Source organism: Aulostomus chinensis, chromosome 7, assembly GCF_037954235.1.
Source record: "Aulostomus chinensis isolate RoL2024-O1b breed Wild chromosome 7, RoL_Achi_v1.0, whole genome shotgun sequence".
Classification (NCBI taxonomy): domain Eukaryota; kingdom Metazoa; phylum Chordata; class Actinopteri; order Syngnathiformes; family Aulostomidae; genus Aulostomus; species Aulostomus chinensis.
Window position 1 is genome coordinate 24,032,059 of NC_141326.1, and position 24,398 is coordinate 24,056,456.

At 41.5% G+C, this 24,398-nt stretch overlaps 1 protein-coding gene across 1 annotated transcript in view; it reads right to left on the minus strand.

Moving 5' to 3' along the window:
* The window catches only part of nell2a (neural EGFL like 2a), a 79,514-nt gene extending 60,238 nt beyond the window's left edge, over positions 1-19,276 (minus strand). The window contains exons 1-7 of the mRNA XM_086209465.1: positions 18,925-19,276; positions 18,583-18,711; positions 9,789-9,939; positions 7,967-8,140; positions 6,247-6,343; positions 1,767-1,839; positions 126-208 (exon numbers count right to left, since the gene is read on the minus strand). Of these exons, the coding sequence (XP_086065591.1) occupies positions 126-208; positions 1,767-1,839; positions 6,247-6,343; positions 7,967-8,140; positions 9,789-9,939; positions 18,583-18,711; positions 18,925-18,976 (759 nt within the window). The 5' untranslated portion in view covers positions 18,977-19,276. The remainder of the gene's footprint in view (positions 1-125; positions 209-1,766; positions 1,840-6,246; positions 6,344-7,966; positions 8,141-9,788; positions 9,940-18,582; positions 18,712-18,924) is intronic.
* Positions 19,277-24,398: the final 5,122 nt, after the last annotated feature.

Below are 24,398 nucleotides of genomic sequence, written 5' to 3' on the forward strand. Positions count from 1 at the left end.
TTCAGACGTTTGTGTGAGATTTTGTCACAACCAGTGTATGACTCGTATGTATGAAGTCCATCACAAACACAGATGAATTAAAGACACACACAAAAAAGAAAAGACACAATATCACATTCAATTACCTTGCTGGATGTTTTAGCAAGAATATCCTGCAGTTCCATGATTTTCTGCACAAGTCCATGGAAATCATTGCAGGTCGGGCACGCTACGATACAAGAGACAAAATATTGCCATGCCATTATGGTCATTTATGATTTCCATTCATCCATTCATCCATTTTCTACTGATTATCCTGTTAAGGGTCGCGGGGGGCTGGAGCCTATCCCAGCTGCCTTCGGGCGAGAGGCAGGGTTCACCCTGAACAGGTCTTCAATCTATTGTAGTGCCAACACATAGAGACAGACAACCATTCACACACACAGCTGAGTATCCAATTAGCCTAGTCCCCATTTGCATGTCTGTGGACTGTGGGAGGGAGCTGGAGTACCAGAGAGAACCCACACAGGCACAGGGAGAACATGGAGACTCCACACAGAAAGATCCCATGCTCTTGCACACCTTCTTGCTGTGAGGCGACAGTGCTGACCACTGTACCACCGTGCTGCTATTTATGATTGCACAGACCAAAAAAAACTTTCCAAAATATAAACGGACAAACATCACCAGTGATCTTAAAAACAACTGAATATCAGTGTTTTGTTAATTCTATCAGTCGATCAATCAATCGGTCTTTATTTATATAGCACCAAATCACAATGAAAGCCATCTCAAGGCACTTTACACAAAGAGCAGGTCTAGAACCTCACTCTTTCATTCAAATGAAAGAGACCCAACATTCCCACGTGAGCAAGCACTCGGCGACGTTGGTGAGAAAAAAAAAAACCTCCCTTTTAGAGATACATGTGAGAACACCATAAATTAGCCCTTACTAGTAACTACTGGTTCACACTCTGACAGAGTTCTCTGCTAACGCTTGTTGCAGATTCACAACACTGTCATTTTGAGAGAAATTCATTTGATGAAAAAAAAAATTCAAGATTAACTTGACGATAACATTTTCATTACTTGTTGTAATTTTCTCAGTTTGAGGAGATGGTAAATACCCAATACTGCTGTCTAAAAATATGATTGTGAATCATATTAAAAAAATCATAGACTGTTTTCTTTTCTCAAATCAATTTTGGCACATAATCTGACAATCATTTGCTTTCGTTTTTTTTCTCTCCAAACTTTTCTACCTCACTGTCTATTATTCAGAGACATGTCATATTTACTTTATTTATTGGAAACTGCAGTGAACAGTTTTCTCTGGCAACCTTTGGATTGTGAGGGAGCGTGCAGTAAACAGATGTGACTACTAGCTGTAACAAGCACACAAAAAAAGGTTGAGAATCACTGATGTAGAATAATTTTTGAGCTCTAAGATTTGATCGCTAATGTCAGCATCCATAACACGCAGGTGTGACTTGTTTGTGTGTTTTTTCTTTATTTACAAAAAGACATCCTTGCGTGCTCTGGAGACACCACTTACTCGGCGTCTGTGACCTCCATCTACCGTATAATGAGGGAAATATAGTCCTTTGGCTGCAGGGCCGCTTTACAGCTGACTAACTCCGTTTAGAATAGAGTCCATCAAGAATGTAAATAAAAAGGGCAAATCACAGCAATCAAGAGCGTCAACAAAAAAAAAAAAGAGAGAGACCAGAGTTAGTATAAATTCAATGAAACACTCCATGAAATGCTCTTCTAATGACATCACTCACTTCTGTTCAGATCCGGACACTGTGAGATGTATCCCTGTGGCATCACCAGGATTTCCACATCCTGCATCACCCCCTACACACACGCACACACACACACACACACACACACACACACACACGGACCAAACAAAATCAGCGTTAGCAGACAGACAGGCTTTAAAAATAAGTGGAAGGAGGTTACATGTAATAAGCAGTTAAGGGTTGGTGGTGTCTAATTGTGCTTAGGGTACATTTTCCACATGAGAGAACGTAGAATACAGCCCCATATGCAGAAAAAAAACACCAAACCAAACACCCTATTTATGAGAGCCTCAGCAACTGATGCAATTTTAACAGTCAACACAGTGAAACTGCAGTAAATCTGAGAGTGAGGAGATTTATTCTTCAGTCTGTGGAGTGAGAAGTTAGTTGTGAGAAAATACGTCTCCAAGGTTGTCGTTCGAATGAATCATCTCATAACTGCACACCAACAGGAACTTAAATGAACCGATGATGTGGGAGTTTTTCCATGTAGATAGAATTTTTTTATGTTTTCCAACAATCTCCTCTAGTAACCATAAACTGGAGACACAGATTCAATTTCATTCATAAGTCCCAATTGATTGCTTTTTATCCTGTGTCCAAAAAACTCTAACACATACATATACACACATATATCGATATACACACTGATACTCTGTCGCCATGGTAACCTGGCACATTTCATTACTTGGGAGCATTTTTTTCCTATACAGAGATGAAGCAGCACAACTTAGGCGAAATTGTTTTTTAAATTGTCCTGCCACTTCAATTTTCTGGCCATGAATTTAAAATCCGGCAGAAATGGTTTGCGAAATTTTATTGGCAATATTCTGAATTGTAGGCAAGAGTTCTTTTGATCACACTTGTAATGAAATCGTAAACCCTACAGATTATTTTGCAGTCACTGTTCCAATTTACCATCTCGTATTATGACTTCATATAGGGAGCTACATTAGACAAGCAGCACTGCCTAAACAACCAGTTGTCAGACTTGTAGTGAGACATTCTAAATTCTACAAAACGAGCCAGAAATGAGTCTGTAACATAGTGCTGCCCAACAACTATTTAACCAGTGTACAAAAAAACACGCATATTACCGCAATCTTGGCTGCAACCACAACTTAACGGAATCCTTCATTCACGCTCAAGAAACGCCAACTAGATGTCATAAACCCAACAATAATGCAAGGCAATAATTCTATCACAAAAAAATGGTCATGTGGGAAGTGGAGGAAGTGAGAAAGCGATGGGAAGACAGAAGGTAAATAAAAGTAAAGGTGGCTTTTAATGTGGTGCTTGGATGCTGTTTCTAGTGTTTCGGGACATTTCCTCTATTCATGCGTATGGATTGCATTTGCTTGTAAACAACAACAAAAAAGGAGAAACTCTCATGACAACTGTGTGATAGGTACATTTTCTATTACTCAGCCCCTTTAAATGATGTCTTAAAATTGTGCTAAATTAGAGGGTGTGGACTCATTTAGTGGCTTTTCAAAACAGGAATAGAACACACTGGGTTACACCTTGCCATCTGTATGGCATGTTGTTACATGAAGACAGAATAAAAAGGACGGATGGTTCCGCCTCATGTAAGAGGAGCAGGTGGAGTCGTAGAACAACTCACTCGAAACGCCGATGCTGTTGTGTTTAAGCATCACACGTCTGTTGGCGGAATATACATATGCATGCTGGGGCGGCTTCACACCAGCCTCGTTTCTTTCTAAACAACAAGTAAAGGTGACTCATGTCTGTATCTGTCAGATCCACCTCTCACTCCTCTCCACCGTCTCTTCCAAAGCCCAGGTGGAGATGGACACTTCTTTGACAGTTTAGGGTCTTTCCTTGCAAATCTCTTCCGTGTTTCATCGCAAAACTTCCATCAAAGGGTTGGTTTCGATTTTTTCAAGCTGAGGCCCACTGAAATCTACTTTGTGTGCATTGTGGAGGAAGTTTCAGTGAGGCTCAGTCAGCTTTTACGCACAGGAGTGTGACCCTGGTGACCCTGCATGTCAGAGTAAGTAGCAAATAGGACTTCAAAAAATCTGACGTAAAGTACACATGAATGAGTATGAATGAGCTACGTGCCGTTCTGCACTCTTGCAGCAGGCAGAATGTGGTTGTGAGCCATGTTTTCAGATGCACATTGTGATGAAATCACGCCTAAAACAGGCAGTAATGTGTTCGTACATCTGCTCCTCAGTGAGCACACAATCATGAGTACGTCTATCCTGCCAGGCTAAATAAACTTGAGAATGAAATCTGACGCTCTGATTAGGATGTTTCAACAGCTCTGGCACTTACAGTTTGTTATTGCGGTTGGGATTGCTTGAATTCCGAGTAAATTCAAAGTAAGAATTTAGAATAATATGCTACATTAGCCTTAAAACTCAACGCAAATTACACACCAAATATAAACCTTAAAAGTGTGTCTCTGAATAAGTTAGAGCCGATTTAGCTATCTTACAGTGTGTTCAGATGGTAAAGAGGATACACTCAATCAGTCTTTACTATTATTGCACAGGATGTGATTTCCATGTCTTCAGCAGACACCCACGTACAGACATTGACTGTTTCAGTCTGCGTGCGTGTGCGCTAAAGAAGCAGTGTGTTTTAAAGGGAGACGTGCCTTCCTAGCAACTAATCAAGCCTTCAGAGTGGCAACGAGAGATGCTACTGTGTGACAAGATTAGTGGGTGACCTCCAAGCTTTCTTTCATCTACCAATTAACACGGAGGAAATTCAACAGCCAGGATACAAACTCAAGCATTTACACACACACACACACACACACACACACACACACACACACACACACATACACAGCCCAGTGTCCATCAGTTGAGAGGACATTACATTGACTTACATTCATTTCCTGGAGACTTTCCTTTGTTCTAATCATAATCACGGCCAACCTCAACCCTGTCCTTAACTTACTTTATTCACGCACCCAATCTTTGTCCTAAAATATAGTAATTCACTTATGGAGACGTTCCTAATTGAATTACATGGCTGTGTGGATAATTGATGACAGCAGAAGAAAAACAGGTTAACACAGACGCTTCTTTCACTGACGACAAATGGATTTATTTCATCTGTACTGACAAATTTGAATGGACTTGCAATGAACAATGAACCTTTTGTCCTGGAAGGGAGGCAAGCCCACCCAATGCGACTGTGTAAACAGTTTCATGTCCCTCGTCACCAGCAGACTGATTAAAATAGTTATAGTCGCTGATAAGCTTTAGCTTGATATCAGACAGAAGGATCGATTCGTTACACTCCATCTCCATCATCCGTCTGACATTGTCTCATCAATTTCCATGGGGAAGGGATTATATTTTCCCAAACCAATGTAATCATCTGAATATAACGTCATTTTTATGATGGCCCTGGCATGATGGTTCTGCTGGAGTTTTTAAGTGATACTAGACACAAAAAGTGTATATTGCCTTTCAGGTACACAGAAATAGATGTCTTGAGTTCACAGAGATGTTTTCCCCTCCTGCATTACTTTTTGGTAACTAAAGAATGCTAAAAGAGCCGGCCATTTAGCTTGAGTAAGTGCCATAGTTTCCTTTTTAGCTCAAATCAAAGTGTTCATGAATTACTGAGCAGGATAAAGACCTAAGAGTTTGTAATTGGGCATTTTTCTGGTCAGTTTTGTTGATGTAACAGCCATCTGTCAGCGTTAGCTTAAAGCTACATACACATGGCAGGCTCTTTCTGCATTCTGGGGTCGGAAAGAAGAATTACAGGAAGGAAAACACATCCTCATGAGCTCAAAACACCTATTTGTGAGTACTTGCAAAGCAAAAAGTGATTTATCACTTAAAAAGATGAACAAAACAAACTACACATGTGGGCTGATATTGTGAGGACAGCCACGCAGCTCATCAACATCTTTATTCTTGCCGGTCGCTCTGGCTGGCTAATCATGGTGTTGGAAGGTAAGCTGACATTTTGCCCCAAGTTGTCATCCCATGTGGGAAGTTTAGGAGTGCTGGAGAGGCTGTATGTCTGCCTGACTGATGAACAATAGTATAGACTAAGCGTAATGAGCATACCAGAGGCTATTTAATGACTTCTACCAAATCAGCGTTGTGGGGGTTGCTGAGATAATTGCACTGGGCTTAGCTGCAGACTAAGGAACAGGGAACAAACAAGGGGGAAAAAAAAATGTCAATTGCTATGGTAGGCAGAGTAACCCTCAAATTAAATGGTAAGCCTTGAAAAATGCATGCAATTAAACTCACCAGCTATAAAATAAATAAAAGCCAAATGCCAAATGAGGGAAGGAAGAGAAACTACAATAGAGAATACGACTGAGTATGAGGTGAAAGGATGGTGCTGTGATGCATTTCTTGTTCTTGACATTCTGAGTCATTTATCACTTAGTAATATGACAGAACAGAGCAGGAATCAAAATTGATATGCTGAGAGGAAAGTTTATAGTGCTAACCTTGAAGAAGCCATGAGCAGCGTTTCTCTGTCCGAGCCAGAAGGAAGCCTCCTCAGGTATGTCCATGTAGGGGGCTTCCACCACCCGCTCATAGATCCTACAGAACACGCACATGAAGGTTAACAGATAAAACGGCAGAATAGTTGTGAGAGAAGAATTTTCTTTTTTTTTTCCATTTTACGGCCTAATCTCGAATTCTAATTTCCCACATCTCCCTCACCTCGTTAAATCTTTCAGTTAAGTCTTTCCCTGCAGAGTGTGTAGACAGCCACATGCTTTCTCTGATGCACAAGATGTCAACATATGCCTCTTTTAACCTGCCAGGCAGGATCTTCACAAGCATGTAACACACAGTATCAAAATACCCTCCTGCTCCTCCTCTGAGACACCCAGTTAACAGTAGGGAGCGGTTTAGGCTCATTCTGAGGTTGTCGGTATAATGTGCTGCCCTAATATGTCGGAAATCAAAGTGTTTATAGTTCTTCAGAGTATCTCAAAGGTGGAGCGATGAGACATCTGCCATTGCCCTTAATCTGAAAAGCACATTATTCCTACAAAGCTACGTTGCTATAGAACATGAATATACCACTAATAATCCTTTCTTACTCGCAGCCATGGAAATTCCAACCAGCTGGTATGTCAGAAAGACAAAGAGCAGAATTAATGTTCACTGTCCTTGTTTCCCTCCTAGTCAGTTAAAGCATTACACACTATGACATTTCCTGAAATAATTTCTCCAGCAGTTCATTTTAAGTAACTGATGAAGAGGACGTGTGCACAAACTGCTGGAACAGCCTTGACTCAGCACCTAATAACCGACCGCCAGCGGTAATTAGAAAATTCCAAAAATTGTTAAATGGCCGAACTCTGAAAATCCAGCAAGAAAACATTGATTACTTGACCTTCAATTCAAAATATCGTCAAATTTCTAAACATAATGAAATATTTTTGGTGGATGTAAACATTCCCGTCGTTTTTCAGAGTTACGAAGATGGCTACAGGCTCTTTGAGTCAAGGAGGGTTCCAAAGCAATTCAACTTTGATTTGTTAAACATCAGCGATAGAACAGGAATGTTGTGTCATCTGTTCTAAAGCCAGCCTGAATCCAGACTGCTAAACCTGCCGGCTCCACAGAGCGCGTCGCTGGTTTCTAGTGATCGTTTCAGAAGTATTGGGTTGAAGATGAAAATGGAATGTGACGAGATCAAATTTCAGGCAATTCTAAAACTGTTTTCGAACTGACAGTTTTCCATTTACAGTTTCAAATATTTGAATTATCAAGATAATGGAGATGCTAAAGTTACAGATGACCAATGACATTAATCAACAAAATGTAATATTTGTGTATCATGCCCCACGTATATCAATGGAACAACTTTTAATTAAGATAAAATGAGGTTAAGGACTGCTGTGGCTCAAAATAAAGAACTGGAGTCCTGCCATGATTCCCTAACACCAAGGACATGTCATTTTATAATCACACTAATGAAGACAGTAGTTCATGGGGATTGGTCAGCTGATCTGCCCAATAATAAGGTCAGTATCCTGGCTGATACACATCTGGTACAGTGCATATCCCTTTTTTTTTGTTTTTTTTAATAAATCCTGTGCAAAGAATGCAATTTTTGGTCCTTTTCCTTATAGTTATTAGGGTTTACAAAGCAACAAAACATTTGGTGATGACACATTTAATTGTTATACTGAATTCCCAGCACCTTACCTGTTGCAGTCGACATGTAGTATGACATGAGAGGCACTGACAGCTACAGAGACTTTGTGCCACTGGTCATCAGCCAGGCTGTAGGGGAACACCTCAGTATGAGCCTGTTGGCCTTTGGTACGGTAATGAAGACGCACCTCGCTGCGTTGTCCACTGCTCTCCAGCTCCAGGAACCTGCAGGGAAAAAAAGAGCTTATAGGAACAACCTCACAATAGGAGCTTCTCAAAGAAAGAGCAAAAAAGGAATTATGAGAACCAAATTCCAAATTTTGTTTCCATAAATGTATGCATGCATCACCAAAATCAGGGCTCCGAACAGCAGTGAACTCATACTGTCTGTTGAAACATTTAGATTTTACAGTGATTCTTCACCCAAAAAGTGTTTTTTACGCACAAATATATGTCTTGAGGTCATGAAGATGTTTTTCCCTCCTTTATCACATCTCTGTGACCCCAGGAAGCAGAAAGAGCCAGCAACATGTATTTAGCTAGGGCTAATGGGGATTTACAGCTAAGAGCAGCTACCGCTACGAAAAGGCGCCAAACAAGAAGGGTTATATTTTGTTTGTTTTCAGCTCAAATCGGAGTGTTTATAGATTACTGAGGAAAAAGCTGGATAAAGAAGATTTGGATGACACCGAAGGAGGAGTTGAGAGGATGCAAACAGACATTTTTGGGCAATTTAGCTTTTTTGGTTGTTGCTGTAGCTGTTGCTGTTGCTAGCCATCAGTCTGCTTTTAGCTTCAAGTTAAATATATGCAGCTGGCTGTTTACGTATGTACAAAGAAATAAAGCAGGAGGGAAAACACATCTTTGTGAGCTCAAAAACATTTTTTTTGCCTCGACTTGAAAGTGAAAACCCACTGACGAATTGCTTTAATCATACCAGAAGTCAAGTATGATGCTACGATGCATAGCTGTTGACAGCAGTGGAACCGCAACACCAATGCTTGTGTCGAGATTTGATTCTTTGGTGTTCTAGTGTTAGTATTCTTCTCTGCACCACTAAGATCCACCCAGCATAGTGGCATTAATGCACAGAGCTGCCGATACACCCATCAGATCTGCCTTTAAGGACAGAATAGAGTCATTTGCCTGAATCATTACTCAAGAGAAAAATAGACACTCGTGCAAGTGAAGTTGATTTATCAGCAAACCACATCAAATAGATTTAGTCTTCCCCAGGCATGCCTGCACATTCATCCTGGCACTAGCGTTTATGGACACTTCTAGGCTGATGCTGAATTAGTCCTCCCAAATGAAACCATGCAGTGCTGCTTTGTTGCATATGAATTGCTGGGAAAGCTAATCAGCAGCAAGGAAAGTCATTAACATCCCAGCGAGCTCTCTTCTCAGGACTGACTTTAATGTACAAACTGCTCAATCAACGCATTATGTGGAATTCAGATTGCTGTTCTGATCATCCAACGGCTCAGCCACCTCGCACTAATGGAAAACATTAGCATGCTAACTGCAGATAGTGTCTCATCAGTTTTCGATCCACGATTACAGACTCAATGTTTGGGTCGTTGATGGACTGTGAATAATACATTGGCATACAGGGTGAGTTGCTCTGTTTACTCGGCTGGGATGTATTACATCTAAATGCTCATCAAATACAAATATTCAGGTTTTAATCAGCATATCACAGACAGTACTGATATGGCAAAACACAGAGAGTGGTCTAAATTTAGAGCCGTACTTTAATTATTGTTTATCAGTGTATTCCATGTGATGTTTTGGGCTCTTCTTCTTTCTCACACAGCAAAAACATTCATGGGCAATTCATTTTCTTTCCATTATGAAAGAATATTGCTAGTACCTGTGCTCCGAATGGTGGATTGAAAGGATGACCCCAGAGTTGAGGTGATCTTGTTTGAGTGTCACCAGCACCGTAAACTCATTCTTGCCTCTCAGCTTCCTCACGATTTGCTCCGAGATGTCACCAGGAGCTTTCACTTCCCTGGAGGAACCTGGAATACATTAGAGAGACATTGGATAGGATTTAAGACAATAAAACGATGAGGGGCCATCTCCTTGACCGCATTGTTTTTCGCTGTCAAAACATGAATTTCAGTTTTTTTTACATTTTTGGTGATGTTACGTGTCCTTGTGCAGTACTTATGTTTGTAGTTTATTTGATTTAAGTTGTGTTACAAACGTGAACTTTTATTTATTCTCCCATCTTGATCAGAACATCCTGCTGCATCTTAATGGGAAATTCTTGGAGAAATACAGGATTAATAACACACTTACAAAATTTGTATGTGCATGCTTTACTATCATAGAGAGTACAGGCTCAGGCACCTTCAGGTCCATAAAAGGATATTCTCCTCAAACTTTCAATGCTATATTTATAGTAAAATTTTACTCGGCTGAAAAAAATGTGACGAAGGTCTGGGGACTAAAACTCTGCATTAAATAAAGACTCTTGCAAATAGATGGAAAGAGAGGTGGAGATATTCATGAACTAAAAGTAACATGTGTATAGTGACTTTATTTAACAAAATAAAAGATTCCATAAAGAAAACACTGAACCGTTTTATTGTTGGTTATGTAACAGCAGTGACGTTAAAATATTTTTTAAATATTGATGTAATTTCCTGTTTTGTGTGTTGGGAAGTCATATTCCATGAACATTTGATGTATTCACTGTGGGTGAATTTAAATTCATGAATTAAAAATCCCTAAACCCACCAATAAAATACTGGTGTAATAAGTTAATTATCTCAAGGGATGTTGTGTAATATGTAATAATATTTACAACATGAGTGACTATATGAGATCCAATCAATGGATCAAATACTTTTTGGGAGTCAGACCAAACATAGGAAGCTGAAGGACTAGAGAGAGGAAGTGAAAGGCTAATGATTCTGGTGTGGATGGGAGGGCAGTTTCTGTGTAGTTAGCTTGTAAGCTCCTGTTCCCACCAGTGTGCCCCCTTCTTCATCTCCAAATCTACACTGGCTTCTATGCTACTTTAATGGAAGCATCAATAAATGATGACGTTTCTCAGAAGCAATCACATCAAAGAGTTCACTTCCAGCCATGGGAGGCATGCAAGATGCCCTGGCACACTTACGCAGGGAAGCTAGCATAGCGGCTTTTCCTCAGTGTATTAACATTATTTCCAGCTGGTGAAGAGGAGCCAATTAACACAATGAAGTCTGAAACAGCAAGGAACACCACGATGAGCATCCACAGCATACTTGCTTGCTATAAAGGAGTCAATGATGCCAAGGTGAAACAAGGAGAATGTTTTCATACTTCATATTCAGCGTGCACTTACCTCACTGGTATGAGATTTTACTGTTGTGGGCTTTTAAGACCATTAGGGACATTTTTGGAATCAATTCTGTCTAAACAACAAAAAAATCTCACTGGATGTGTTGTTCACCAGAGGAGGAGATGCACAGGGCAGTGTTTCATGCATTTTACATTGCCAATGCAGTATCTTTCCTGTGTCAGCTGAGATAGGACAGATGGTTCAGTGACTGCAACAGGAGTTCTGCCTAGCAATAATTTGCTGCCATCCACAGATCCTTGTTAATCACCAAATCCAAGTGACCACTGCTCACAATAATTTCCATCCATTTCTAAAAATGTATTTGATCCATATGCATGCACACATACACACAACTTGGAAGAAAAATGCTAAATGTGTAACTGAAAGGCAAGTTAATCAACCGGGTTCCGCCATGTCTATGGCGCGATGCTCTGGTCAGTCTACTGCCACACTGTGTATTTAACAGAAGGGACACTGACATCTCAATCAGGAGTAAAATGAGCGCAGTGGGAGCAGGTGTCAGGGCGGGCCCATACTGTGAGAAGGTTGATGATGCAGGGGGGGTTGTGGTGGTGAGGAACCTCCATCACTCCACTACTTGGCAGCCATGAGCCTTTGATCTATGTGTAGATGACTCCCATCTCCAGACTTTACAGAGGGGAAGGGGCTCCGTAAAGGGGTTGGTGGGTGGAGGCATCATTTCATTTGGATCCAGGGATGAGGAGATGATGAACAACACAATCATGATGAAGAATTATACTAGAAACATTTCTCCATTCCTACAAACATTCCACAGACTGTGTACAAAGATGGACAACATGATAGTAAATACAAAGAGAAGCTAACACATCTCTATTGCCCCCTGGTGGTTGGCTGCAGTATAGATCATAAATTTTGCCCTTTTGCGTTATTGGATGGTACCAGCCCCCCCCCCCCCCCCCCCCAAAAAAAATACTTTATGTCTTTATGTTGTGTATGTTTGTTTATTTCCTGATCATTTTGTAATGAATTTCTTATTTGACGCTAAAAACCGGGAGGGGAGCACCTGTTTAAAGTGATGCACTGGTAGTTGCTGAGGCCCATGCAGACTTCTCTTATACATAAGAACATGAACAGGAATGTCAGAATTTCTGCTGTAAACTCAAGAGGGAGTCGGTGGAACCTTATTCCAGCAGTTCCATCCCCAAGTCGTTACTAGGCAGCATCCAGATGACATCACCAGCGCATGAAGGCAGCGCCGGTATCCGGAGATATTCTGGGTTCATATTTGAGCAGAGGGAGGAAGTGGAGATGTGTCATTCATCTTCAGATAGATTTTATGGTCTCTATGGTTAGGAGAGGGCCATCCCTCCTGCCTACTCAATGTGACGCTGCTGCTGAGGGGCCTTTGGTAGATAATCTATTGGCAGGCACTTGAATGGTGCAGCCACCTGCTCTTAACGACCCCTCTGATGTGAGATACTGACACCATACTGCTCGGAAATGATTATCCTGCACATAAAAGTCCAAATCAGCACATTTTTCTCCACAATAACAAGCTTTGTTATATATTTTAGTTGTTTACCGGCTATAAAGAGATGCTGATTGTGAGAAAACAGATATTTTAGGGCATAGATTTTTATCAGCTTACTAGAGATCTCCAAAGGCCTCAGGCTCACTAGCATCCCAAGGAAGTAAAGCTTTGGGCAACAGCCTAATCTTTTGTCCCTGTGGGTAGACTGCGCTTTAATGGCTACACTCCACGATTTCCAACCTTTCTAATCTTAAACTGTCTAATGTTTTCCTATTTTGTCTGACCCACACAACTGGAATCCTCCATCCTTCCATCACTGCATTCCCAAGGACGTATATTGGCACCAATCACCAGCTCACACACTGAGCATTTAGAACAGGTGCCCTCCAGCACAGCCTGGGAGCCCAGATACACCAAGCTTTGCCACAATCCATTTCACACACTCTGCTTTCACTTCTACCTGTATTAACAGAATGGGAGCTTTTGTACTGGAAACAGGTGATGAGCTGACCCCCTTTCTTTCAGCAAGGCGCAGCTGGACACTGAAGTCTATATTTCCATTCGTTTCATGTCTGGTTTCTAATTTTCATTATTTTCTAGATGAAATTGTGACAAAAAAACAGATATCAGAAAGGGAAATCATAAGAATTTGCACTTTCATTCTCAAACCCAGCAGCTTGCTGGAACAAAATAACACCTTCCACTGCTTTGAAACAACTGGTTTTTGTTTGTTGTTTTGTTTGTTGTTGTTTTTTTACAAATAAGCCATCTAACAACCAAGTAAGAGTGAGGAAGCCTTAAGAAGCACTTAACACACACAGCCAAGAGCAGCCAATCAGCAGAGGAGCCCAATACCAAGATAAGTCAAGTAAAAATTTACGTTTCATGGCGTAATACTTTCACCTGAAAAATGACAGAATATTTGAAAAGGCACATGCTATCTGCCTGTTTGAGACAAATGTGTGCAAGAGGAAAGAGAGTATCTCTCCAGGGGAATGGAATAATGATGAACTCTTCACCAGCAGCAAACTCTTCATTAATGTCAACACACATATGCGACTGCGGATACATACACAAACAGGAGCAGACAAACACACAGCTTGGTTAGTCTAAATCTCCAACTACAGACAGAGAGAATGCACGGAAGACCACAAAGATATGCTGCACACATACGCACACTGACCCTTAAAACCTGTTTTTTACAGCTCCTGAATATTCCACCGAGCACCGTCCATCTGCATTTGACAGATCGACTTCCCCCACTGTGTCTCCACTCTCCTGGAACAAATACTAAACTGAGCTAAGGGCACCTCCAGGACTGCTTTAGCCAGCAATTTCTCCCCAATTCTCAGATCGCCTCCTCAATGACCGCCTGTCTGACAGTCACACATACACAAAGCTAATGACAACCTCCCAGTAACCCAAGCGCCCTGGGAGGATAGCAATATCTCTCCCTCTCCACGGCCACCGCTGCTCCTGTGCTGAATGTTGGATTAGGTTCGCCTCAGAGGGCAGCAAGAAAAACAGACTTTGACCTCTGGGAGTTGAGGACAATGTCCCTCAACTGTTTTGAAATGTTTGGAGCAACAATGCAGATCACACTGCCAAATCTAACGGAATGGGACAATCTTTGATTTCAAAGGTGGGCCGCATTATGTAAAACTAAGAGAGGCTATGTAATACATTTAAAACAACCTTATTTTAATTAAAAAAAAATAAAGATAATACATGTATTTTTAAAAATCACACCCATTAAGGGCTAATTCATGTTTTTTTTCTTAAACAAAAAAGCGGAGCTGCAATGTTGTGAGATTACTTTAGCTTTCGTTCAAATTATCCTTTAAAAACTGGGAATTTGTGTTTTGAATGAGACTCTGCACTTGTTAAAGTCTCTTGATAAGCTCCGCACATCATAGGAACAAAGGCTGACTCGTTTCAAGGTTTTTTTTATACAAAAGTAAAATAATTTCAAAACATTCTTTGCAACAGCAAATGTTTAAAGGAAAGAATTTACCACTCAGGTAAAGTGTAACAAAAGAAACTAAGAGGTGGCTTTGAGTAAAGTGAATAATTCAGGGTTTTAAGGCTTACAACCAAGAGCATATCTGAAGTTTTGCTACTTAAAGCTATAGTGCCGCACTTTTGTCTCCATCTCTAGGCAGTAACAGCTACACAACACAGGCTCCACTTTGTTGTTGCTGTTGCGGCTATAAAACGGTGGATAAATGGTTTTAACTGCCACACAAAATGATTTGTTCTTTTATCAGAATTTGATCCATTTTGTCTGGTTGGGAAGTCTGTGGGAGCTGCAGGATTCAATTATTTAGCCACAATCAAGTTTGGAAAGGGCTAACCGGAAGTAGCCGGTTCGGCTGGCTACTTCCCACAAGCTCCTCCCACAGGCATTGGCACAAATGTCACTCATCAGAGACAAACTCCATATGCTGTGGAACAAAAAGGAATGTACCTGGTGGTGATGAGCTTAACTAGATAGCTCGTTTGGCAAGAGCAAGGAAAAACTTTTCCTGCAAGAATTCCACTGAATTCTGAAGGGATTTTTAAAACAGTATTTAGTCCTAGTTAGGGTCAGATTTCCCTCCTAGCTTAAAAACCACTCCATCATTTTCTACACTGGCAGAGTATGTATTCATTTGCATTACACTAGCACAATTCTCTTTTTTGATTCTTTCTACCGTTTAGTTTTTGCAGTGACTCATGCAACAGGAACTGCAACAAGACAAATGGAACATTATACTGAACAAGACCAACACAGCTCTTAACCAGAGCACCAAAAAGCATGAAGAGAGCGTAACAGTTTAAGATGAGAGGAGGTTCAGCATCTTTTATCAACGTTAATAACCGTATGGATTTCTGTATTCTCATTTTACCACCCAGAAGCAAGAGTAGGCTTAGCTACAGACTAATACCCGGTGGGACTGATGCTGCTGCTGCTTGACTATTTAAAAGCTTGAATCTGGGCTCTACAGTTGAAGGACTGCCTCTCACCCATTGCATTGCATCTGCGTATAGCATATACTTCAATTTATACTGGCAGGAATTCACTGAAACAGAATCTTGCCATATTTTGCTCTAGCATCTATATCTGTTGCACGCACATTAATATAAACTTCTCACATTGCCCTTCTGTCTTCACCCTTCCGTCACATGCCAAAAAAACCCACACACAGCACACTCTGCTTTATTGTAAATTAGATTCTTCCATCCTGTTACACTTCAGAGTGACTGCAGTGAGAGATACAACACACACATACACACAGATATAACTAGAGCAGAGTGTTACAGCTGAAAGAATGCTTCTAGCAATTGTGTTGTTTGCACTTTGAATGAGTTTGGTCCATAAGCTTGTAGGAGAGAGAGGGGGAATGTGTGTGTGTGTGTGTGTGTGTGTGTGTGTGTGTGTGTGTGTGTGTGTGTGTGTGTGTTGGGGGAAGGGAGGGCTTCTGGGTGTGGCTCCTGTGCTTGTTTATACAGAGACACAGATATCTAGATGTCTAGATATTAAATTTTGTGGGGGATGTGCTAATGATATGATGATTTTACAGCGTGGCAGAGTATCACCTAGCATCACATCATGAGAGGAGTGTAGCCTGGGGGCATCTCTTCCTCTCTATTATGCCCATCCCTGAGGTCCACCTCTCTTAATGCCATGCAATGTAGCGCTGACAGCTACCTTCAAAAGCATCAGCAGGGGTGCGCTAAACAGCAATCCCACTTCTGCTCAATGCTTTCTTCTTTCTCAGACAAAAAAAACCCTGGCAGACAGAGAGACAGATAGACAGATAGAGCAAACAGTAATGTGCTTACCTACATACATGCACATATGTGAAAAACTCTCCTCCTGCTCCTTCTCTTTCTTAGCAGCTACCCCTCCTCCTGCCTCCACCCAGTATCCAGAGATAACAGCCCTCCCTTTGGGCAGACAGGCAGGCGGTGGAGGGGACAGCCACGGGTATGTTCTGCTTGCTATCTAATGAGCGTTGGAATGTCACCGAGGGCCTGTCTGCTGGTCCCAGCCACCCAAGCATCCATACATGTGGAATCAGCACTGTTTATCAAACAGCTGGCAGACAGCCCTTCTTGCTCTCTCTCTCTTTCCTCTTCCTTCTTTCTCATTCTCTTTCTATCCCCGCTTCTTCCTATCTCCCTCACTCTCGCTGCATCTCTGTGCCTCTCCCTGTCTATTTCTATCACAAACAAGCAGAAGCCCAGGTCTGCTATGCTGGTATGCCTCCCCCTCCGCCCCCCCCCCCCCTCTCTCTCCCAACATCATTGACTTAACATAGACATCCCAAATGAAGGATGGAGGCATGCTCTGCCATAAATAACACAACGCCTTCACCGCCTGCGTAACGAAATGCACTTAGCAATGGTAATGCGGAGAAATAAAAAGGTATAATGACAGAGAGGTGCCAGTTGCAGAAGTTTTTCATGTTTTGACAAAAGCAGAGGGAGGGTCTCTCTACAATTCTCTTTTTTTTCCCTCCATGCAGTCTCTTCCCTCCCTCTCACTACCTGCCTGGATAGAGCACTTCTGAGTATTGTCTACACAAGAGGACATCAAATGGTCTGCCTTCACAGAGATGCTGGAGTTGCTGCTCCATGCAGAAGTGCTGCCTGCTGTCTCAGCGGCTGTACGAGGAGATTAGAAGATATCAGAAACAAGGAAGGGGACGAGTAAAAGTCGACAAATGATTGCGCTGTTCCTCTGTCCCAAACTCACTTTGGTACATTATGTGATTTGTGTTGAGATCCGTCTTGTGAAGATGTGGATGTTACCACCCGTCTAGGTGTTGAACTTTGATACTTTTATGGCACTGTTTGAATTGATACTTTCTCATTCAATACCAAATTTAAATGACTAAGAAGTGAATCTCTAATTTTTAATTCATTCTGAAGTTGTAGAACTGATTTGAAAGAAAAAAACGCTGACATAAAACAAAAGAACTTTAACATTAAAATGAAGTTAAATCACGTTTTGGCACTTTTTCTCCTGGTTCTGATGGACATCTCCATCCCAACAACGGGATGTTAAGTGTCTCATTTGAATTCTACTGACAGCCTGAAATCAAATGTCAAAGATGTAACACCATCAAGAGTTTGACAACACAGTGCCATTTTGTAACAAAAAGAGAACAAAAAACACACACACACACACAGATAACATTTGAGTTAACATCACCGACAACTGACTCACTCACATTTGGAGTGTTCAGACAGCTTACACACTCCAGAGCATCACCGATGGGTAAACTGCAGTGGGCCATTCAGCCTCCAGACTCACGTCATACATCTCAGTGAATGCTGGGTTTTGTCCCTGCCTAATCTGATTATGCTCCGTCTTTCTATGATTCTTCGCCTTAGCCTCCCATCTCACCCCACCCCATTCACCCTGCTCACCCTACTTTTTAATGAGAACCCAACATCCCCTTTTGTTTTGGCAGGTGGCATTCTAAGGGCCCCCAAGCATAGTCTTGTTACAGAAGAGAACTACAAATCCTCCACATGCTGGGAGTCGCTGCTGCTTTATCGAGAGTATGAATCGAGCACAGGCACACGGGCTGTTATATGATCTGACATTTTCAGAAATAGCTCCACATCAGGCATTTTTGTTGTTGTTGGGGCTGCATCCTGTTAGTCTTGAAAGTTAAAAAAAAAAAAAAACAGACACACACACACACACACACACAAAAGGAGGACAGCAGCAACAGCAGTTTGGTCAGCGTTATTTCACAAGTCCATCTCCTGACCTGGAGAAATTTCATCTTGAGAAAAAAAAAATGCAAAGTGTTACTGTACCTTGGAAGTGGAAAGCTCTAGACTCGCTGTGGAAGCCCTGGACCTGAGTAACTCCATCAAAGCCATCTCCAAGCGTTAGTTCATCAAACACGCTGATGCGCAGAGCAGGGTCAACCCCAAAGCCTACAACTAACAAAATGCAAGACTGTAATTTGTGTTCTCAGACAAGGAAACATGTTTTTTTTTTTTAAACTGCAGCTGTGAGATACAGAGAGATACGAGGTTACTGTTCTTGTGGAGCTTGAGAAATATTTTTGAGAATAATCATTCAAAACAACACAAAAAAATCCAATTTCATCTCGCAGACTACATGTTGCAAGATACCATTAACAGCTGTCTTACCTGAGGAGGCGCAAAATATGACAGTAACCAGAAATAGCCGTAATAATCCCATGGTGAACGTATAAAAAAAATTAGTCCATGTTTTGTCCACTTCCGAGAGGCAGTATCGTTCAATCGCTTGAGCTGATCACCGTCTCACAGATATTACCAATCCCACGAACCGAGCGGAGGCATCGTCAAAACTTTAGATGCCCAGTGATGAGGAGCAAAAAGCAGGAGAACGTGATAAAGAGATTATTCCATGTAGCGCAAGATCTGCTCCATCAGCGTCAGCATCCGCAGCACAGGTGGACGGACGGAGGGGACGCACAAAGGGAGACGCCGCTGCCTCACCCGCTCAGCTGAACGGTCCTATAGCAGGATGGATGAGAGCTGCGGCCGCTGAGGGAGGAGTGTGGAGAGAGAGAGAGAGAGAGAGAGAGAGAGAGAGAGAGAGAGAGAGAGAGAGAGAGAGGGGAGCCCCCTTGTGGTCGCAGTTTAGAAAGACCTTGAATTTAAAACACTTCCATTAATTGCAACCACGCCTGAAGATGTCTTCCTTTACACCTGATGGAAACAAATAAAATGATGAAATAATTCTTTAGAAATTCTTGACCATTTTCCTGGAGACATACCCAGAAATCACCTGGATCACCTGGGTTCGTTTGTAGCCTGATTAATAATTTAATGAACTCACAGTGGGAGGAGCCTTAGTGAAAAATGTCCAATTTTTCTGCAAAGAAGCATTCAACATTTGGGGGGGAAAAAAAGACCAGAGTTTGGAATGATAAATGAAAAGACATGAAAAACCACCAGACAGGTCAGAAAACAAATGGTGAGAACATGGACATGTGACTGAAAGTATCAGGGCAGAGAGTCCAGCTGGGGGATGCTGGATGATTCAGACAAACAAGGGACTTTAGCACAGCAGACTGGTGTTCGATCCTCTAACAGGAAGCGGAGGATACTGCAGGTCAGTGCAGCTGGAGACCACTGTTCATTTCCTGTTGCCAGTGACAAGTGTCTTATTTTCCAGTATCACTGCAGTCGGAGACGGTTAGAACAAACAACTCATGTGGTCGTTTGAGTTGTTGGTTTGTTTGTTTGTTTGTTTGTTTTTTTTGGGGGGGGGGGGGGTTGAGAAGACCAGGTATGAAATTCCACTTGGAATAATTCCCTTTAAAACTCAAGACAACACATCTAAAGCAATTTTTTCATTTCCTAAAAAAGATATTAAAAGTTACCTTTGCTTGGCAAGTCAAATATGTCGTGACGCAAACAGAAGCTCTGTTTTTTTGGGGGGGGTTAACACTCTAAACTCACTTTCCCAGTAGATGAGCCGGTTACACAGGAATCTAATCACATATTCACCTTGGTAACACATGGAGATGCGTGTATGTGAGTTCCTCTTTTCTTATTGAGAACAACAATGATCAAATGAAAGCTTTTTGTAGGAAATTCAGTTTGTGTCCGTTACATTAAAAAGATAATTTTGTGTAGTGTTATCAACGGGAATTGTAGCAACCAAATATTTAAAATACAGAAGTAGTAAGAGCTCTTGATGGGCCTGATTTTATGCTGTATGCAAATATTGATTCAAAACCCCACAAGAACCCTGCCCTCTTTTGATATTCACAACTTCAGAGCTGGAAATTCCCTAAAAGCTGCAGCTTGACAAGTTGTGACATGATGTATATACAAACTCTGTGCTTCCCTTGAATGCAACATAAATCCTTGCTAACAGATTATTGGATTTGATTATTAGATTGAGTTGCTTTGGCCGGAATGTGATTGGTAGGTGGTGTCCTGTATTAAAGACAATCCTGTGCAGCAGCTACGTGAAACATTTATTATTCCTGCAATTACAAATCACGGTTATTTAGAACAGAATAGATATATAAACCTTGATCTGTGCAGTCAATAATTCCAGGATGTACAAATAATCCTGTGCAGGAAAAGATGTTTATCTGCATTTGGCTCCTCCTGCCTCCTCAGCTCTCTCAAAATTAGAACCGTTGAATGTTTCTCTCTGCCACAAAAGCTGCTATGTGGCCTCAGTCTCTTTTGAAATCTCCAGGGTTCATCATGTGACCCAGACTGCCCAACAGTTGACCACTATCAGTAATGTAAAGCACAGTTCACAAACCTTATGGCGGTTTGCGGGTCCTGGCCCAGACATCTCCTTCCATCCCACTTGTCTCCAGTCCAGCCATTTGTGCCTCCACCTGTGTCCCTGTACCTGTCTCCGGTCCAGGCTTTGGTGTCATCGCTAGCCTCGCACAACCTGTCTCTAGTTCAGACATTTGTGCCTCCACCTGCGTCACTGCACCTGTCTCCAGCACAGCCAGACGGACACTTTGACCAGTAAACCCCTGTCGTATTATACTTCAATGAACAATTAAAGTATAATACTTCAGTGGTTTTAGAAGAATGAAAAAGGCATCTGAGACAATACTGTATCACACTTTAGAAATCTAAAAATTCATATTCAGAGGGAACATCTAATCTAAAAAAAAAAGCCAGAAATCACATGATCACCATCTGTCATCGGGATGATGCAAAGGGCCGTGGACTACACTATCTTACTGTCACCCTGTTTTCAGCATAATATCTTCCAATCCAGCACAACAGCTAATGCCTCTACAGTGATGCAATAAATACATACATTAGCCTGTAACCTTCGTTATAATCTTCAATGGCGAGTGTTGCTATCGGCTGCAAACACTGGGCTCCAGTGTTTTCTTAGCATCCACAGTCTCCTGCATCTTTCATAAGCTCATCGTGTCTGACATCTTCAGCAGATAGGTGACCTGCAGCTTCCAGCCTGTGGCGGTCTCACTATACATGTTGTGTGTTTCACAGTATTGAAGGACTTGTTTACAGTCATAAGCTCATTTCTGAGAACATAAGAGGGTGACAAACCCTGTGGCTGCAAAGTAGCCGGTAAGAAAACACAGAAACTGAAGACAGAGTAAAGAACCTCAAGACAGAAACTGAAGTAAGCTGCTACAGAATTTTAAAGCAACATTATGTGACATTTACAGCTTACAATGACATGTCACCTGTCATCATGACTTTGATGGTAACTAACTCCTGACTGGGTTGAGGTCATCTCGCCAAAGGACTACAGTTGAAAACTAGTCAGCTGGCTGACACTGGAATATCATTAAAAATCTGGATTCATGTGTGCTGTCTTGCTAAATAAATGAAATGAAATTAAGGAGAATTGATTCTGGGCGATATAACGGGAGCTGCACCAAACTCTCACAGCTGACAGTGCTGCGTACAGGGACTGGATCCTCGCTCCGGAATACCCCAACAGAAATCCTGAAAAAGATGAGAGAGAGAGGACATTTATGGAGGAAGCAAATGTGGGGGAAAAAAGGACACATTTATCTGTTGCTCACTCTGTCAGCGTAGCACCAACTGTTAGCAAGTGCAAGTTAACTCATTATCAGTTATCAGTCATAGGAATGAAGGATTGATAGGAATCAATTGTTTTGCTCCAAAACATGTTTGAATAGTTAAATAATCGGCCAAGCGTCAAATTAATGTACCGTCCTGTATTTTACTACTTGTACCAGCAGAGGCCACTGCAGCGCTGCATCAGTGCTTTAAGGCCAGTGAGGCTGCTAGTGGTGCAGCCTCATCTTGAGCATTTGTTGTAAAATAAAAAGGCTGACTAATTATTGCTAAAACCATCACGGACCACCGATGTCAAACCTAGAAATTAACCCTAAAAAAATGAATGTAGGTGAAAATTCGCGTCTCTGATTGGGGACATCATGACCGTTCGTGCCAGGGAAATTCTCTTATTCGGGACTGATTTTTCGAGTTAGGCAGGAACTTTTACTCATCTTTTAAAGCATTCCTCCTCTTGGCTTTTAAATAGGGATGAAAGGTCAACAATAAAAACATAAACTGTCTCAAGTCGTTACGTTTACCAGAGTACCGTAGATTCCTCCATTTTTCTATCGTCAGTTATAACCTATAACTATATAGTTTCCAGTACATTTGACATTTGGCTTTCTAGCAAGTTGTATTAAAATAGATTAAAATGGATTGCTTGGCTGCGGGTTTTGTGACTCAGCCTTATTAATGCCTTTTTATAGAGCACAGATGCTTTGTGCTTTGAATATTTGTTTATTCCTGTTGCATCCTCCTCATCCATGGGACCAATTACCGTTTTTTTCTCTTTTTTTTTTACACAATCGTTTCATCAGCAGCCATGCCATGCCAGTTAAGTTTTTATTTTTTCTTTTCAAAGTAATGATAACTTGTTATATTTGTCCTGAATCCTAATAAATTCCCTGCCAGATGGACAGGAATCGAAGCCTCTCCATAAAGCTCTGTTCAGAGGCGGTCCCAAGTCCACAACAATCTGCAGCCAATCCCTGGATCACTTGGAAGGTCTTTTGTTGGCTTCGCTGGACTGTTGAAGTAGGCTGACAAGTGGAGTGATTCTGGGGACGGTTCCAGAGCCGCTCCTGATCCTGTGCTCGGTTTATTCCTAAAGACCCCAAATTAACACCAACATGTTTGTCATATCAAACTGCCTCCAATTTGATAGTTCTCGCTAATCCCAGTAATATGTTTTGTTTTAATTATGACTCATGGAAAACAGATGTGTTTTGACAAATAGGCGCTTATCTGTCTGCAATTCAGATAGCTTGTTCAAACACTAGTGCCACACTGTTCAGCTAATGGTTGGCTATTGTCAATAAAACACAGGCAGGCAATGCCTCTCCATGCAGTGGCAGTGTCACATCTGCTATGTGAGAGGGCTTCCAGTGCTCCATTCATTATTAATAATACTAGATTTCTTCTGGGTCCAGACATAGGAAATGTAATTACTTTGTATTGCCCCACAAATTGTCATTTCCTAAAGTGCCATCAGGAAAATAAGAGTCATTAAAGCATGTGCTCAGCCAAGACTGTAACGTAATAAATGCACCCGGTGCCAGCGAACACCTTCAATCGTGCTGCACGCACGTGCATAAGTGCACGCACATGCACGCATGGACGCACACGCACACACACACACACACGCGCACACACTAAGTCTCTCAGGGCAAGGACAGTGGAACAGGGGATGTCTTTTGGTTCAACTCTAAAAGAGTCAAGTAGGTGATGCATTACAAAGCTCTCAGGGGCTTATTCACTTTACTCATAGCTGCACTACAAAGACATACCAAAGCCAAAGACCAAATTGATTCACTTGCAGTAACTGTGGCAACATCTTATTGAACAGCAGAAACACTTTGTCTTCAAAACTTCTCTGGCTTTCAAATCTGCCATTTATGAGTCATAATAAAAACTGAATGCTCTATTGTTTCCTTTCATACACGATGCCTGCTGAAATTTTTTTCTTTTTTTTTTTTATTCATCTAAACTTATGTGAATTTTAGAGATTCTTTTATAATTCAAGGAAATCTGTACCATTCCTCACAAATCTTACAGAGTGATGCACAACAATTGGCAAAAACTTCAAGCTG